Source organism: Bubalus kerabau, chromosome 2, assembly GCF_029407905.1.
Source record: "Bubalus kerabau isolate K-KA32 ecotype Philippines breed swamp buffalo chromosome 2, PCC_UOA_SB_1v2, whole genome shotgun sequence".
In the NCBI taxonomy this organism is placed as follows: domain Eukaryota; kingdom Metazoa; phylum Chordata; class Mammalia; order Artiodactyla; family Bovidae; genus Bubalus; species Bubalus kerabau.
Genome location: NC_073625.1, coordinates 67,536,206 through 67,555,287, shown reverse-complemented (window position 1 = coordinate 67,555,287; position 19,082 = coordinate 67,536,206). Strand labels below are relative to the sequence as shown.

General features: G+C 33.7%; 1 protein-coding gene across 6 annotated transcripts in view; it reads left to right on the top strand.

Annotated features, from left to right (window-relative positions):
- Positions 1 to 19,082, top strand: part of USP25 (ubiquitin specific peptidase 25) — a 158,022-nt gene that overhangs the window by 110,782 nt on the left and 28,158 nt on the right. For 2 of the 6 annotated variants that reach the window (XM_055567791.1, XM_055567790.1), the window contains 3 exons: positions 3,222 to 3,361; positions 8,269 to 8,382; positions 10,631 to 10,726. In XM_055567791.1, coding sequence (XP_055423766.1) covers positions 3,222 to 3,361; positions 8,269 to 8,382; positions 10,631 to 10,726 — 350 coding nt within the window. The remainder of the gene's footprint in view (positions 1 to 3,221; positions 3,362 to 8,268; positions 8,383 to 10,630; positions 10,727 to 19,082) is intronic. The other 4 variants (XM_055567793.1, XM_055567792.1, XM_055567795.1 and 1 more) reach the window with 2 other exon arrangements.

Below are 19,082 nucleotides of genomic sequence, written 5' to 3'. Positions count from 1 at the left end.
GAATACAGCACCACTCATACAAGTTCCGTGGAAGATATTTGCACAGAGAAAAGTCGAGAGGAAATAGTTTTGTATGGCATTTAGGCAGAATCATTCAGCATCACATAAGGTTTTTGGACTCAAATCCCTATGAGGAAGGAAACCTTAACCCTGGGGACCTAAGTATATTTGACTGTGTTGATCAGATAAAATTACTTTTGCTCTTAAGAGCTTTATTTACCTACATTGTCCAGGTTTCCCTGGCTTAGCCCAACGTCCTAGCAGATGAATTTCTTGACCCACATTGCATTAAGCTCACATCCTTCTGTCAAGCATTGATGTTTTATCTGTTACAATGAGAAGAGACAGAGGGGGAAAACACAAGTAATGTAAGCTTTAGCAACAAGAAGTTTGTCTCTGTTAAGGCCTAAAATAGCTGACTTAAGCCACTTAATCATGAAATCTTCAGGAAGCAGAAGCTCTGCTAAACTGGAGTTGTAGTGGTTGAGATTTTCTTAACTTTATGTATCATACAGGCACACTGAAAGAACATTGCAGTTCTTAGGAAGTCTAGAAATGAGACATTTAACTTCTTTTGGACTTCTTTTCCTGTCACAAACATGGTAATCATTTCTTCCTTTAGTTTTCTTTGCCAGAGTATATTTCACTTCCATTATCCTAATGACTCATATCTAAAATATAAGACATCTGCACATCAGTCTCCAAACCATTATGTCTAAAATGTATCTTGAATCTAACAAATTCTCACTTTCTCACTGTCTCTGTTATCCAAAAGCACAGTGATTTCTTGCTAATATTGCTCTATAAGCAAGATAAAGAGCTTATGTTGCTGTTTTAGTACTTTTACTGACTTCTGGTTTTACTTTATTCTCTAATCTTTTCTTTACAATGTAGCCAGAATAATTTTCTTTAAACTCAGCGTGTTTTCATTGTATTTAGATATTTATCCACTTTCTTTTGCCGTTAAAACTTTCATGACTCAAAGGCCCCCGTTTTATCCCTGTCTGCATCATCTCTTGCCATTTCTCCCCTCTTATACTATAGTCTATAGTTGGACCACACTAGAAGCCCTTCGTATTGAATTCATGCTCACTTCATGGGCTATATGTTCTTCCACCTAATTCATTATGTTTCAACTGAAACGTTAGTTTATCTCATACCCCATAATTTTAAATTACCCTTGCCCCATTTTATTCCTATAATGTATTATGATGATGTCACAATTCATACATGTAATTCTTTGGTTAATAACTTTTTCCATAGTTAACTATAAATTTCATGGGGACAGGGACTGGCCACTTTGTTAACACTGAGTCCCAGTGCCTAGCCTAGTGCCTGGCACATAGACACTTAATTAAAATTCAGTGGATGAATGAATACTCATGCATCTATGTTTAATTATAGTATTTCTTTTTTAATAATATTTCACTTTGAGAAAGGTTTTAAATTAATCAGATATGGGAAAGGATGACAGTAGTCCTGTTGTTTCCCACCAGTTGGTTGAGCAGGAACTCAACCTATCCCAGTAACACTGTGCAGTATTGTAGAGTACATTCTTATTCCTTTTACCCTTTCATTAGCTTATTAATTCATTTGTTTCATTAAATTATTGTGTGCTTATTATATGCTCGGTGTGGAAGAAATAGGAATACAAAAGGGCAATAACACCCCTGCTCTTGAGATTCTTACAGTATAGCAGGGAATGTAGGCTTGAAACAAATAACAGTAATGAAGCTATAATTGTAGGAAAGTGCTATTAAAATGAAAGTATAAGTTACTGTAGAGCAGTAATTCTTGTCTGGGAGTGATTTTGACCTTCAGAGGGCATTTGACAATAGTGGAGACATTTCTGGTTGTTACAGCTGAGAGAGGGGTTCAGTACTACTGTATTTAGTGGGTAGATGCCTGGGTACACAGGAAAGCCCTCCACACCGTAGAATCATCTGACCTAAAATGTCAGTAGTGCTGAGGCTGAGCAGCCCTCCCTAGAAGCTGAGTCATCAGCAATACTTCCATGTGGAAACAGCATTTAAGCAAAAGGATATATAGAAGTTATTAGGTGGAGGAGTGAGAGTTGTTGACCAAACAGTCAAAGGGAAGAAAATGAGGAAAGATCCAGAAGTTGGACAGTTAGCCTCTTCTCTGATGTATTGGATAAACTGAAAAAAGGCTAGTATGTGTTTCTTTTTGAACAAAGGACACCAGGTGATGGAGAGACAGGCAGAGGCCCACTTACATAAAGCCTCATAGGTTGTATAAGTATAAATATTGGGCTTGTCTGTTAAATATCCAGTGGACATTCAGAGTACATTGTTGCATCTATGGATTTAGAACTCAGAACATAGACAGTAGATATAATTGTAGGAATTCTTCCCAGAAGTAGTATTTGAACTCTTGAGTTTATATTGGTCCTGGAACTATCAGGAAGAGGTTCAGAAAAGATAGAAGGCTGGGTTCATTCATGGTTAGGATTTTGTTAGGTAAGTATGAAAAAGAATACTCTGGCCAGAAAAACAGCTACTGTGCTCTCTGTGGAAACTCAGACCAGGATTGTTATACAACCCCCTGCTCCCTTGTTCTTTGGTAGAACGCTAGTGATTTTCTAAAGTGAGATTTTTTTTTTTTAAGGTTTCACAGTTTTATTTTCTAACTTATTTTTAACTGGAAGATAATTGCTTTACAATGTTGTGTTGGTTTCTGCTGTACAACAGCGTGAATCAGCCATAAGTATACACACTTCCCTTCCCTCTTGAACCTCCCTCCCACCCCCAACCCCGATCCCATCCCACACAGGCTAGTGGACCAGCAGGGAAGGAAGGTGAGATGAATTGAGAGAGTAGCACTGAAACATATATTGCCATGTGTAAAATAGATAGCTAGGAAGCTGTCATATAACACAGGGAGCTCAACCCGGTGCTGTGATGACCCAGAGTGAGCTTTTGATACTTGTCCTAACAACAACAACAAAAACTTACAATAAATTTCTTAGCATAAACTATAAGGAGTGCTTTCTTCAGTAATTATTTGACTTATCTGAGATTTGATTCTTTTCTTTTGGTAAACTCTGGAGGAGGAAGTGCTGTTGTTTGAAGCATGTATTACTTTAGAGTCAATAAAGTAAAATTGATGTATAACTTCAAATGAGAAGTAAATAAGAAATTCATCTGAGTCCAGACTCACTGATTTATATTAGATATACAATTGATTCTTTTCTCATGAAGCACAAGCAGGAGACCCAGAATATCTAGAGCAGCCATCAAGAAGTGATTTCTCAAAGCACTTGAAAGAAGAAACCATTCGAATAATTACCAAGGCATCACATGAGCATGAAGATAAAAGTCCTGAAACAGTTTTGCAGTCGGTAAGAATTTTTCTTTTAGCTCTCTGAGCATACCCATCCGTGTTCACGAGGTTTCTTAGCTGTGTAAGGAGAGTGACCTGTCTGGGAGTCAGGAGAGACCTGCCAAGGGATGACTCTGCGTGAACATGAGTGCTTGTAGGTGTCACCTAACTGCCAGGTTGTAATCTCCTCAGCTATAACTTTTTAAATGCTTCTTTTGAAAAAAACAGTTTTTATCTTCCTGTTAGAGAATTATGAAAAATTATAATCATAGGCCAAACTGGTCATTTGATTTGGAACTTCAAAAGAGAAGTATGGAGTTTAACATTATTTTTCTTTCCCCTCTACCTCCTTCCCACCCTGCCTTCCGTATTTAGTCTTACGTTAGGATAGTTGGGAATGTAGGGTATAATTTTCATTGCTCCATGGACTATGTTTAACAAAATTCTAGATAGTCTAGGTTAGAGTAATATTAGCAGGATAAATATGATATTATAAAACAGTTTATGCATAGTTCAAGTGCCGTATGTCAAATTGTCATTATTAACCTCCTTTAGTGTAATTTTCAAGTATTTAGCTGTGTCTTTTAATAACAGTAAGTTGAATATATTAGTATTGTATTATGTTTCATAAATATGATATTCTAAGAGATATTTTGAGGATTTCATACTATAAGACCATTCAGTTGCTATAGGTATATATTTTTTATTATATTAGTGAGTGCAAACAGCTCTAATATAGGTTTCACAGTAGCTAATTTTAGGATTTGAAGATGCCCACCCAGAGAAATAAAGAAAAGAGGACATTTCAACACTTAATTTCTACTTACTGAACTTAATCTCAACAGTAACCCTCTAATTACAGTGTGGTCTTTAATATTATAAGGCCATATTAACCAAAATGTTCAATTAATAGGATAGTCTTTTAATTATATTTTGCTGAACAAAGGGATATTGATAAATTATTTAATTTAGTTTCCTTTTTGAAAAAGTTTGATTACATGTCTTCTTACCATAAAAAACAATGTATTAATATAGATTTTTATTATTATTCCAAATTCTGCAAATACCCTAGAGACTATAAAAAACTTGAGGAACTGCTCACTCTAAAGCACTTCCTGAAAAATGCTTCTTTGAGTAAATCTGGGTGAATGATAGAAGAGGACACCTTTGGAAGGAAGAAAAAGCACAGGAGTAAATACGAGGGAGAAATAATTTTGTCAGATATAAAAAACATATTTTGCTAGGGCTTTTGCTAGTTAGGACTTTTATTTGTTAGTGCCTACATTATGGTTGATAAGTTTCATCCTTTTAACTGATATCAAAAAGGTGGAAACATTACTTAGCTTAATGTAGAATCATGGTGGTTTTTTTTTTTTAGTTTGGCTAATCAGGTGCAGTTTAAATTTGTAGAAATGAGCATTTAAAGTTAGTTTATTTATATGGTTTTTATCTTATAAAGTAGCAGCCTATGGCTTCACCTTTAGTTGAAAAAGGATGGCATTGAGAAAATAGATTAGCTAGCATAAATATTTTTCAATTTGGCTTATCTTCTGGAGTAAACCAATAGTTGGTCCCAGGTCCCATTGTCTGTATAAATCCTGCACCATGTCTAAGAGTATGTTGATCATGAGTATGACCAGTGTTTCTTGGTCTCATGGCCGGTTGTTTAGGATCATTAAAATCACTGCGTTTTCTCATTTAAAGGCATGCCTTAGAAACTAAGGGCAGCAGAGGATGAGATGGTGAGATGGCATGGTAGACATGAATCTGAGCAAACTCAGTGAGATAGTGAAGGACTGGGAAGCCTGGGCATGCTGCAGTCCATGGGGTTGCAAAGACTCAGGCATGACTTAGCGACTGAATAACAGCAAAGGAAGTAAATTGCAAAGAGTCTTTAGCTTTGGGGACTAAATAGTCCTGGATTTCGAATATTAGTTTTTTTTCCTGTAATCTATGCAAACTTGAGTAAGTTGCTTAATTTTTCTAAACCTCAGTTTTTTTAAAAATATAAAATGGAGGTGATAATACGATGAATTAAGATCATTTTTTTAAGTGCCTAGCATATAGTGTAGACTGTAAGTAGCTCTTTATTTCCTTCTGTTACTTAAATCCTAACCATTTCACAAATGTACAGTATATAAAGTTTTGACATTAGTGTAAGAAAAATTTCCTGAGAAGCTTAGAATCACAGAAGCCATAAAGAGATACTCTGCAGATGTTTAGACAGCTTGCTTTTTAGAAGACAGTCTCTAATTTTAAATGAAATATTTTAGAAAATTTAAAATTCAAAAAAGTAAACTCTAAGAATCATACATAGTTGCACAACCCAAAGTTAATCACTTAATAAATTAGTATGTTTTATTTCATTCTTATTTTTATATACAAATTTGTGATTTATTTTTGTAGTTGATTTACTACTGTATATACAATTTTATATTTTATTTCTGTCACTAAACAGCTTTCCCCTTGTTGCAGATATTTTGTAAGAAATGTTTAATGGGTTAATAATAATTCATTGAGTGATCTAATTCTTGTTTACTTACTCATTCCCTTCTTATATATTATTTCTACTTTTATGTAATTTTAAAAAGACTGCTAAAAATGAAACTTCTATATTTTTGGTTATTTCTTTAGATTTCCATAGTGGAGTTATTAGGTTAAAACCTGTGAACATATTGAGGAATCCAAACGGGTTGAACATATATAGCTTTCTAATCACCCTTTTATGGGACCACTTTTTTTTTTTTTTTTTTTAAATGGGTATTTAATAGATTTCAGGCAATTACTTAAAATCTTTGTGATCTAATTATTTTTGCAACTTATTAACTGAGTAATTTATTTTTAACCTCCTTTAAGTTCAGCCTTTATTAAGGTGTTCATAGAAGATGTGACCATAATAGGAAAAGATATCCTTAGGCATGCGTGCTCAGTCTCTTCAGTCGTGTCCAACTCTTTGCGACCTTATGGACTGGAGTCCACCAGGCTCCTGTCCAAGGAATTCTCCAGGCAAGAATACTGGAGTGGATTGCTGTGCCCTCCTCCAGGGGATCTTCCTGATCTAGGGATTGAACCCAAGTTTCCTGGGGCTCCTGCATTGCAGGCAGATTCTTTACTGCTGAGCCATCGGGGAAGCTCCTAAATATCCTTGTACTTTACTTCAGTGAACCCTAAAATTCTTTATATGAAAAATTTTATGGTAATTTAAGATATCTAAGCTTGATGAGAAATACTACAGAATGTGTGCCCAAAGCTGCTTCCTTTTTTCAACTTTCACCCAAATAATTAATAATATGCTGTTTTAAACTATTTTGTGGTAACTGAAAAGGTTTATAAAACATTTATTTTTCCTAAGTGCAATAATTTTTTTTCAGAGGAAATATGTTGTTGTGTAAGGATCAGTATTCTAAAGAGTGCATTTCCTGGTTGATACTTTCTTAAATTTATATTTATTATTCTTAATATATTATTGGTTTGAATTGGTTTGCTTGTGAGAAATTTTTCACCAAAAGTCCAGACAAATTTCCTAGTTTACCTGCTTATATTTCACTCTTGTGACTGGAAACCTAGGACAATATTTTCTCTCTTAATTATTTTTTTCTCTCTTAATTTAATTAAATATCATGGACCAAGCTTACATCTGTAGACTATGTGTTAGTATATTGAGTTAAGATTATTAAAATATAAGCAATTTCAAGAAGCAGAATAGTATAATGTTTATAATTTCTATCATTTATAGAACAATAATTAATTTATCAGATTTTGGGTTAGCTGAATACTCTCTCCTGATCATGACAACCATGCAGGTTGGTTTTATCGTCTGTTGAAGACTCAAACAAAGCAAAAGAAAACTTTCCTGAAAATGTCATGGTTAAAAATAGCATTTCTTTTAAAAAAATAAGCCAGTCTTGGCCGCTGTTCTTGTTTTATTGTTTAATTAAAGTTTTTCTGCATATATACTTTGAAAAAGTCAGAAAATCTTCACATTTTAAAATTTACCCATATTTTAAACTGCTGTAAGACCACTCCATTTTCATTAAAATTTTCTGTTTATTTGGTGTCAAAACTAAGTTTATTTTTGCTTAGGAAAATTTTAAAGGTACAATTTGAAGTTACTTAAGCAATCTGCTTTCAAGTACCTTAAGTATTTTTGAAATTTGTTTGTAGATAAATAGTGAATATGGTAGTCATCTATTCAGTAAATAAGGATCCTTGTGAAATCTGAACAGTATTTTGAATGAACCATATTAGTGTCTTGGAGTGGACTTTCTGGATTTTACACTGGTTTCCACTCCATTGGTTTAGTGAAGTTCATAGAATTTAACAAAAAAGCAAATCTGAGTTGTTAAAAATTGATATCACTTTCTAGGAGCATTTCCCAAAACAAGAATTCACTGAGAACTCATGATGTAAATATACCAGGTGCTAGTGAGTTAGGCACAATAGACTATGGATATTAAGTGGCAATATAATTAGTTATTAGAAAGGATAGAAGGTAGAATCATCAGAAGGAAAACTTACATATTCTCCTGGGGTCAGAGGAGGTCTTATTTTGATGAAAATATAAAAAAAGGCTGTATAGAATTATTAGAATTAAAAATAAGTAAACCTTTCACCAATAAAAACAGCAGTAGGATATCCAACTTCAGTATTAACTCTTGCTACAAATTTGGAATCCAAGGTGCTCTATGAGGGGAAAAAAAACAAACAATGTTTAAATTTAATTTAATATTTCAGATGCAAAGCAAAAGCTAGAGATCTTGTGTTATTACTGAATTAATGCATTTGCTTTGATGTTCAGCTTTAGATGGTTTTATTTCATACTGAACAAACACAGGTATTTTAAAAGGATCAAGAGTCTATGCACTTAAACTGAGTGCTTCCATTGTTCTCTTTTCTAATGTTCACACTAATGATTTTTTTCTGCAGAAACCTGAAAATACCACAAGCCAGCCACCTTCTAACCAGCAAGTTGTAGAGGTGGAGATTCCTCATGTAGGGACATTTATGGTTGAGTCAAAGGAGGGGGGTTATGATGATGAGGTACCTTCATTGTAGCCCTTGGCACGATTGCCACTTGTTCTTTGCTGTTTAAATGCAAGTGCTTCGGGCATGCCTGCACCCTCACACTGTGTCTATGGCCGCGTAACATACAGCTTTGCCACCCACAGTCTGAAATTACCTTACCAATTGCTAACAGTATTAAATACTTCAAATTTCAAGTGAAAATTTAGCTAGAAAGCTTATGAATTTGGCAAAAAGAAAAATTTTGTATTGCAAGAGTTAATTCCTTTGTTCACACACAGAATTTGTTTACTGTCAGATTGGTAAGTTTTAATTAAGTTTGTTTAATTAAATAGCAAAAATTTTTTGAGCACTTAAAATTTTTATTTTCCTTTCCTGTTTTGCTCAAAGTATCAATTATTATACTTTGCCCACTATTTCCTGCCAGAAGATCCTACAGTCTGATTTGGTGTATATTAGTAAATATATAGGCTTCCCTGGAGGGTCAGTTAGTAAAGAAGAATTCGCCTGCAGTGCAGGAGACTGCCTGCAATATAGCAGACTGGGGTTGGTTTTGTTTTGTTTTTTCCCCAACCTCTGTGTGACTGAACTGAATAATTCATCAGCATTGCTAAATACCTACCAGTATTTTGTACACTGGGCACCTCATCTTACCTCTTCTTATCACTCCACTGTTAATTTTCATCTACTTAGTTTTCTAACATTATGGAGTCACTTTTGTTTCCTGTCATATGGTTCTTGGGAATCCAGATGAAAATTGCTATTGTCTTGATCCCATCAGATTTTTCCCCCCTTTACCACTTTTTTCTTAACACTCTTCGATTTTCATCTTTTCCATATTTAAAAGAAGCCAGTAAAGCTGTTTCTGAATAGTAACAACAGAGAAGACAGATCCTGAAATCTAACATTTGTTAGTTATTACTGGCATGGATGAGAACTGAATGTATATAAGTTTTTTTTCCAAGTAGCTTTTTTTCAGACTGACTTCAAGGTTATAATTAAACTCTTGTATGAGTCACTTCACTTTCATGAGTTAATCACACAATCAGAGGTGTCATAAAGACATTACTATTACTGTGCCACTGTAAGAAAGCATGGGCCGTAAAGAGACCGAGAAGCAGATGTGTGAGTTAGGAACTGATCAGAAGGATTTTCTGAAGCAGATAGTTAGATACATTGCAACTATCTGTGTGTGATCCAAAATATGCTGTGGGCAGTAGATTTAGTGAATCAGAGGTAATGGATGCAGTCTCTTGATTGCTCCAATATTATAGCTTCATAGTATCTTGAGATTTTCATTTTTCAGATATTTTAAAATATAAACACTTAAGAATACAGTCATTCCTCAGTATCTGGGGGGATTCGTTCCAGGACCCACCCTGACCCCAGCAGATACCAAAATCTGCAGATGCTCAAATCCATTATACAAAATAAACTATTGTGAAAATGAAATACTTAAATATTTAATACTTAACAGCAGTACATTTTTCTGTTCTACCATTTCTATGATGGTGGTACTTGAAGATTATGGAAACTGGCATGTTGTATTAGAAATATTTTTATAATGTTTGTTGATCAAGCATCTTAGTGCTTGTTTTAGGGTGAGCCTTCTGGCATTCACAAAATAGAATTGTGATTAATTATTTAACACTCATTTGTGCAAGTGCTTATGCTATTGGCAGAGTTTTGTGTCTTGTGTGTGTGTTTGTGTTTTAATTCATTGGAGTGATAGTTTAGCAGTGCATGTGCCTTGTAATTCTTAAAAATAAGTCATATGGATACAGGGCTGCTGCTTAGATGTTTAGATTGTATGGTTGTACAAACAGGGGTACCTGGCCTGCTGGCAGAGTGGAGCTGGAATTTAGCTAATGCTGAGCTCCCCAAGCCTTAAAGAAGAAGCATGTTTTTAAATAAAAAGAACATTGATTTTTCTAAATGGTTCTCTTACAGAGCAGCACATTTTTCTAAATTGTCAAGAAGGTGTTGCCTTCTAAAAAATTCTTCAGTTCAGATGGGGTGGGGTGCCTTTTTGCACTTCGCACAAAGGCACCGTGCCAGCTAGCTGTGGCCCTGTATGGCAGATTTTGAGAGATACTTACATGCATATCAGATCACATTTGCTACCCCAAAAAAGTGCAGTGTTTGATTTATAGTAAAAAACAAAGAACTTTCAACTTGCATGTAAAGGAATTATTTTGTTTTTGTGATTTTTTTCTCTCTCTATGATAATCATTCAAAAGTTCTTACTTTAAATCCCTTGTGGCAGATCATGATGACACCGAACATGCAAGGTATTATCATGGCCATAGGTAAATCCCGGAGTGTGTATGACAGGTGTGGCCCTGAAGCAGGGTTCTTTAAGGTACAATGAACATTTTTATTTTATTTATTTTTTTTAAGTGAACTTCTTAATATGTTTCATTTCCTTGAATTAAATTTGTTTTCCTATGTAATTTCTCTCTTCCTATCTTAGCCATGACCACCTAATGTTCTGGGGGTTTCTTTTATATGTGAATCTAAGACTGATTATTTTTTTAATTCAGATTCTTCAACAAAAGCAAAACATTTTACCCAAGTTACCCTAATAGTACACCTCTGGTTTGTTAGCAGGAGTTTAAATTGTATATATATTTGAAGTAAATACAGGGTATTGATGAGCAAAAGTAGGAACTGAGTTATCTGCTTCTGGTAATATTTTTTTTTTCTCCTCTAGTAATATTATTAGTCAGTATGGCTTTGATTTTATTATCATTTCATACTAAATTGCTTTCTTCATTTAGTTATTTCTAAAATAATTCATTATCTTATGTTTCTTAATTATGTTCCTCATAATTAGTTTTAATATCTTAGTTATTTCAAAACATGCAACCCTCAAGCTGATGCATTATTCTGTGACTAGATCTTTCTTCCCTCTTATAAATGATTTGATAACAGTATTATTTGTTCTTATATATTTGAAAGATGAAAACACTCCGTTTGGTTTTCACTTTCTTTAGTGAAAGTCACTTAGTTGTGTCCAACTCTTTGCAACCCCATGAACTATACAGTCCATGGAATTCTCCAGGCCAGAATATTTGAAAGGGTAGCCTATCCCTTCTCCAGGGGATCTTCCCAACCCAGGCGTCGAACCCAGATCTCCCACATTGCAGGCAGAGGGAAACCCAAGAACACTGGAGTGGGTAGCCTATCCCTTCTCCAGCGGATCTTCCTGGGGGTCTCCTGCATTGCAGGTGGATTCTTAACCAACTGAGCTATCAGCAAAGCCCAACTTTCTTTAGGTTAACCAAAAATAATCACTTTTTTTTTTCATTCCTCCTTCCCCTTTAATGTTTGTTATTTACCAAAAAAAAAAAAACAAAAAAACAAAAAAACACTTTATTGAGGTGTAGTTCATGTCAGCAAGCCATATAAGTTATATGTTCCCTTTCTTGACATTTACAATTGAAAAATTTCCCTTTTCTATACTCTACCACCTTTCAACTCGATCTTTAAGAAACTTCTTTTTAGTATTTCTTTCAGTATATAGTACAGACAAAGGCCTTGTTAGTAGTAGACTTAGATCAGAAAACACTTTAGACTGGTTAGAATTAGAGTAACCAAGCATCCTGGTATGCCTGGGACCAAAGGATTTCCTGGGATACAGGACTTTAGATGCTGAATAATTAAAGTTCTGGCAAACTAGTCCCAAGATGAGTTGTTCACTCTGTTACGATCCCATGAGAGAGTTTGAAAGCCACTTTACCATAAAAAAAAAGAAAAACAACTTTTATGTTTAAAAATTCTACCCTTATCCCCAGGTAACGTACATTTCTTTTCTTAAAAATCACTAAATACATGTCTTCTAAAGTGTTCATGTACTTTGTGGAAGAGTTATCTGTCATTTACACTACCATTGTCATTTTTGGTCAACTTTGGGTATCTTTATATTGAACTGGAAGCTTCACTTTTATTAATACATGGATACTTTCAAAGAGTCAACTAATAATATATACTATAAACAACACCCCCAATCAGTGATAACACTTTTCAATTATTTCATCAAATCCTTTTGGTTTTAAATCTTTAAGAAGGATGCCTGTGATTTTGTGATTCTTAGTTTACCTATTTCCTGCTGAATTCCTGACCATGGGATGTGATTGACAATCTCTCTTTATTCTCCTGCCCCATATACACACATTAACATGTACAATTTTTATCCCTACATCAACACACAGAATTTTGTCACTTGATTAAATCAGAATTCTCTGCTTGTACTGTTTTTTGTGTGCTGCTTAGGGTTCAACTAAGTCATAAACATTATTTTACTTTTTCCCCCCTCAGTTGTCATTTTCTTTGGAATTAGCTGGCTTTTGTTGTTGTTTGCTTAGTTTTTTGCTCTGTTCTTCATTAGCTTTTTTGTGTGTGTTTTTGTTCTTGCTGTTGTTTTGGTTTTTTTGTAGAAGTCTATTTTGGAGCTTTATGACCTGCTCCAGTCTGCATTGGTTTTCCACTCTTCTTCGTGTGTAACTAGTGTCTTGAGATCTTCTTTCGTTGTCACTTTCAGGATGGCCTTTGCAGCTTGTTCTTTGTGTATTTTCTGTATCTCATATATTTGTGTTTAAATATACCTGCTGATTCTGATGCATCAGAAAATCTCCAAAGTTTATTATTTCTGTGCATTTCCATCTATCTGTAATTGAGGAATATGTATATTTTACATACATACCTAATATAGGACTATATCTAAAATATATATATTTATATACAATATATATAAATATAGGAATATAAATATATATATAATTATAATATAAAATAATATATAAATATATAATATTTATAATATAAAATTATATTTATATAAGATTTATAATATATGTTATATATAAATAGATAAAAATAGGAATATGTTTATAATTAATGTATATTTTTAGTATAGATAAATGATTAGCATTTCAAAAATTCTGGCTGATAATATAAAATTTGAGAAAACATGTTCTCAAATAACAAAAATAACATATACAAAATGCAGTCATTCAGTAATAAAAGTGGTGTCTCAAATAAAACTAATAACAACTGTCTCTCCTGCTGCCCTGTTGTAACTACTTCTAACATTTGTATAGCCTTTCTGACATTTTTATTTTGTTTGTAAAGACATGCATAGAGAATATTTTTAACTTTTACTGTTCATATTATATTATAATTATTCATAGTTTATAACTCAGAAACATATTGTGAGTATTCTTAAGCCAATATATCTACCACATTATCTATACCACCTGCATTTAGTATTCTATGGTATAGATGTACTCTCATTTATTATATATTACCCTCTCTTTGGACATACATCATATATTTTTTCCCCATCTGCCATTTCTGTTTGAATTTAGTCTATGGTACCTTTTTCTATAAAGCAGCTTTAAAATACTGTGGTATCTATACTATCTTTCCTCTCTTTTCTGAATTCTGGAGTTTCATTGCTATGCAAAAAGTCATCTTCAACAAAGGTATTATAAATTTTCTATAATTTTTCGTAAAACATTGTTCTTAATAAGTTTTTATTTTATAAATTCAAACATACCCTATTTACATTTAACTGTAGCATTTTATCTGGGCTTTCTGAATTCTATATTAAATAAAAAATTGCTATATGTTTTTATTTGGGGGCTGTCTTCCCAGGTTTGCAGTTATACTTGTTAAATTCCTTTACTGTCCTGTTTTAACTCTAGTGTAATTTACATAAGAATTAACTGTTCTTAAGAGTAAACTAGAACTCACTTATAATATAACTGTATTAGCTTGGCCTCTTTTTTTGGCTGTAGATCTTTTGACAGAGTTTTTGATTCCTTTTACAACAATTGATATGTTTAATTGTTCTATACATTCTTGACATTTGACTCTAATCATTACTGACATTCAGTATTAAATCACAAAATTTGTATATAGCACATAATCTAACATATGATGATTGCTTCTGTCTTCCTGTGTTCCCTAAATCAGATATAGTATAGTTTTAATTTTCTTTCTTTATGCTTGGTTTATGATAAATTAAGGTAAAGGTTTTTTGTTGGTTTTTTTTTTTCTTTTTTAATATTTATGGTCCTATCACAGTACTAAAGAAAAATCTTTGTTGGATTTATTTAGTATTAGCTTTTTTGCTGTGAGAAGATGTTTTTCAACTGTGCATATTTAAGTACTTCTAAATATAGATTTCCTTATGCATTATAATTAAAACAATTTTTTAAATGTTATATATGTTTGCTAGTTTAAAAACCATGTGATAAAAATGTTAGCTTTGTTACTGATAAAAAGATCAGTTGGTCAATGAAACTTACATCTCGCTGGGTAAGTGGCCTTGATAAGGCTTAACTTCTGTATTAGGAAGGGTTAGCAATCCGGTCAGTCACAGTTACTATTTCAACCACAGGCCCTCCCACATTGGGGTCTGCCTCTGTAAACCGAATACTGAAGAGTTAATAGGCAGGCAGATCTGAAAAAATAAGTGAGAAAAGATACTTAGGTAACTCCTTCTCCCAAGATGACTTTGTTATGATTGGTTTTCACTGTTAACAGAAAGTCCCAAATAATAGTGGCTTAAAGACAGAAGTTTCTGTCATGTAAAAACAAAATCCAGAGAAAGGCAATACAAGGTTACTATGATAAGCAAAAAAAATAAAAGCCAGAAGGAAAGGAAAGGAATAATATTCTCAAAGTACTAGTTACTTGCGTGTGTATGTATGGGCGTGGGAGTGGGAGGGGTCATAAAATAATTAAAATCGTTGGATTGGTATTTTTTTCATTCAATTTCAGATATATTAAATTTTATTTTATGTATTTTTTTTTGCTTATACATATTAAAGTGCCCTTAGGATTTTAATGAAGCAATAACACTACTATATTATGAAACTTTTTTTCCTTACTGGTTATTTCATTGCCTCATAACAGTTGTTCCCAGTTATATAACTTTATCAGTTTGCTTTTTCTTTTTAAATTCCTGTTATTATTACTTCTCTGTTTATTAAGTAGTTATGAAAATATATTTACTAAACTATAAAACTTGCTGAAAAGTACACAGTTCATGAGTTTACAGCTCAGTAAATTATCACAGAGTACTCATATTCATGTAACTACCTATCAGGTCAAGAAATAGAACATTATAATACTCCAGAAACTACCCTTGTTTATCCTTCATGTGAACTACACTCTTCCCCTATCCAAAAGTATATGTTATCTGAACTTCTAACAATGTAAGTAAGTTTTCTTGTTGAACTTTATATACCTGGAGTCATTTGCTTGTAGGTCCATTGTGTCTGGCTGCTTTTACTCAAGAGTATGTTTGGAACTTCATATGTATTACTGGATATAATTAGAATTTGTTCATTCTCTTAATGGTATTTCATTGTATAACTACACTATTTTTGTCCCATTCTGTTGATGGGCATATTCAAAATGTATTTATTATGTGCTTATATCACAGTATTTATATCAGCATACTAGTGAATATAGCTGGGGAAATGATGGACTAAGTTTCTGCCTTAATGAAGTTTATTTTCTAGGGGAAAGTAAATACTAATTAGAGTTATAATCAGTATGAAAAAGTAGCATTTTGACATGGAAGAACATATAACGGAAAATCAGAGATGTTATCAAGAGGACATCTTAGAGAAAGGGATGTTTAAACTAGTAAAATACACATATATCAAAACATAGAATGTAAACATTTCTCTCTCACTTTTTTTCTTTTTATTTTTTTATTGAAGGATAATTGCTTTACAGAATTTTGTTGTTTTCTGTCAAACCTCAACATGAATCAGCCATAGGTATACATATATCCCTTCTCTTTTGAACCTCCCTCCCATCTCCCTTCTCATCCCAACCCTCTAAGTTCATACAGAGCCCCTGTTTGAGTTTCCTGAGCCATACAGCAAATTCCCCTTGGCTATCTATTTTACATATGGTAATGTAAGCTTCCACATTACTGTTTTCATACATCTCACCCTCTCCTCCCCTCTCCCCATGTCCATGAGTCTGTTCTCTATGTCTGTTTCTCCATTAATGCCCTGTAAATAAATTCTTCAGTACCATTTTTTTAGATTCTGTATATGTGCATTAGAATACAATATGTATCTTTCTCTCTCTGACTCACTTCACTCAGTATAATAGGTTCTAGGTTCATCCACCTCATCAGAACTGACTCAAATGCTGAGTAATATTCCATTGTGTGTATGTACCACAACTTTTTTATCCAGTCATCTGCCAGTGGGCATCTAGGTTGCTTCCGTGTTCTAGCTATTGTAAATAGTGCTGCAGTGATCAATGGGATACATGTGTCTTTTTCCATTTTGGTTTCCTCAGGGTATATGCCTAGGAGTAGGATTGCTGGGTCGTATGGTGGTTTTATTCCTAGTCTTTTAAGGAATCTCCATAGCGTCTTCCATAGTGGCTGTATCAATTTACATTCCCACCAACAGGGCAAGAGCGTTCCCTTTTCTCCACACTCTCTCCAGCATTTATTGTTTGTAGATTTTTTGATGATGGCCATTCTGACCGGTTGTGAGGTGATATCTCATTATGGTTTTGATTTGCATTTCTCTAAAAATGAGCGATGTTGAGCATCTTTTCATGTGTTTGTTAGCCATCTATGTGTCTTCTTTGGAGAAATGTCTGTTTAGGTCTTTTTCCCACTTTTTGATTGGGTTGTTTGTTTTTCAGGCATTGAGTTGTATGAGCCGCTTCTATATTTTGGAAATTAATCCTTTGTCAGTTGATTCATTTGCTATTATTTTCTCCCATTCTGAGGGTTGTCTTTTCACATTGCTTATAGTTTCCTTTGCTGTGCAAAAGCTTTTAAGTTTAATCAGGTCCCACTTCTTCACTTTTGTTTATATTTCCATTAGTCTAGGAGGTGGGTCATAGAGGATCTTGCTTTGATATATGTCATTGAGTGTTCTGCCTGTGTTTTCCTCTAAGAGTTTTATAGTTTCTGGTCTTACATTTAGGTTTTTAATCCCTTTTGAGTTTATTTTTGTGTATGGTGTTAGAAAGTGTTCTAATTTCATTCTTTTATACGTAGCTGTCCAGTTTTCCCAGCCCCATTTATTGGAGAGGCTGTCTTTGCCCCATTGTATATACTTGCCTCTTTTGTCAAAAATAAGGTACCCATAGGTGCATGGGTTTATTTATGGGCTTTCTATCTTGTTTCATTGATCTATATTTCTGTTTTTGTGCCAGTACCATACTGTCTTGATGACTGTAACTTTGTAGTATAATCTGAATTCAGGAAGGTTGATTACTTCCAACTCCATTCTTTCTCAAGACTACTTTGGCTGTTCAGGATCTTTTGTGTTTCCATATGAATTGTGAAATTTTTTGTTCTAGTTCTGGGGAAAATGCCATTGGTAATTTGATAAGGGATCTCATTGAATCTGTAGATTGCATTTGGTAGTATAGTCATTTTCACAATATTGATTCTTCCTACCCGGGAACATGGAATATCTCTCCATATGTTTATGTCATCTTTGATTTCTTTCATCAGTGCCTTATAATTTTCTGTGTACAGTTCTTTTGTCTTTTTAGGTAAGTTTATTCCTAGATATTTAATTCTTTTTGTTGCAGTGGTGAATGGGATTGATTCCTTAACTTCTCTTTCTGATTTTTCATTGTTAGTATATAGAAAGGCAAGTGATTTCTGTGTATTGATTTTGTATCCTGCAACTTTAAATTCACTGATTAGCTCTAGTAATTTTCTGATACTATCTTCAGGGTTTTCTTTGTACAGAATCATGTCATCTGCAAATAGAGGTTTGCTTTTTCTTTCCTGATCTGGATTCCTTTTATTTCTTTTTCTTCTCTGATTGCTGTAGCTAGGACCTCCAGAACTATGTTGAAAAATAGTGCTGACAGTGGACACCCTTGTCTTGTTCCTTATCTCAGGGGGTATGTTTTCAGTTTTTCACCATTGAGAGTAATGTTTGCTGTAGGCTTATCATACATGGCCTTTACTATGTTGAGGTAGGTTCCTTCTGTGCCCATTTTTTTGAGGAGTTTTCATCATAAATGGGTGCTGAATTTTGTCAAAGGCTTTTTCTGCATTTATTGAGATTATCATATGGTTTTGATCCTTCAGTTTGTTAATATGGTGTATCACATTGATTGATTTGTGTATATTGAAGAATCCCTGCATCCCTGAAATAAACCCAGCTTAGTCATTGGTGTGGGAGCTTTTTGATGTGTTGCTGAATTCAGTTTGCTAAAATTTTGCTGAGGATTTTTGCATCTATATTCATCAGTGATATTGGCCTGTAGCTTTCTTTTTTTGTCTTGTCGTTGTCTGGTTTTGGTGTCAGGGTGATGGTGGCCTCATAGAATTAGTTTGGAAGTATTCCTTCCTCTGCAGTTTTTTGAAAGAGTTTTAAAAGGATAGGTATTAGCTCTACTCTAAGTGTTTGATAGAATTCTCCTGTGAAGCCGTCTGGCCCCGGGCTTTTGTTTTTTGGGGAGATTTTTGATCACAGCTTCCATTTCAGTGCTTGTAATTGGGTTGTACATAATTTCTATTTCTTCCTGGTTCAGTCTTGAAAGACTGAACTTTTCTAAAAATCTGTCCATTTCTTCCAGGTTATCTATTTTATTGCCATGTAGTTGTTCATAATAGTCTTTTATAATCCTTTATATTTCTGCATTGTCTGTTGTAACCTCTCCTTTTACATTTCTCATTTTGTTGATTTGATTCTTCTCTC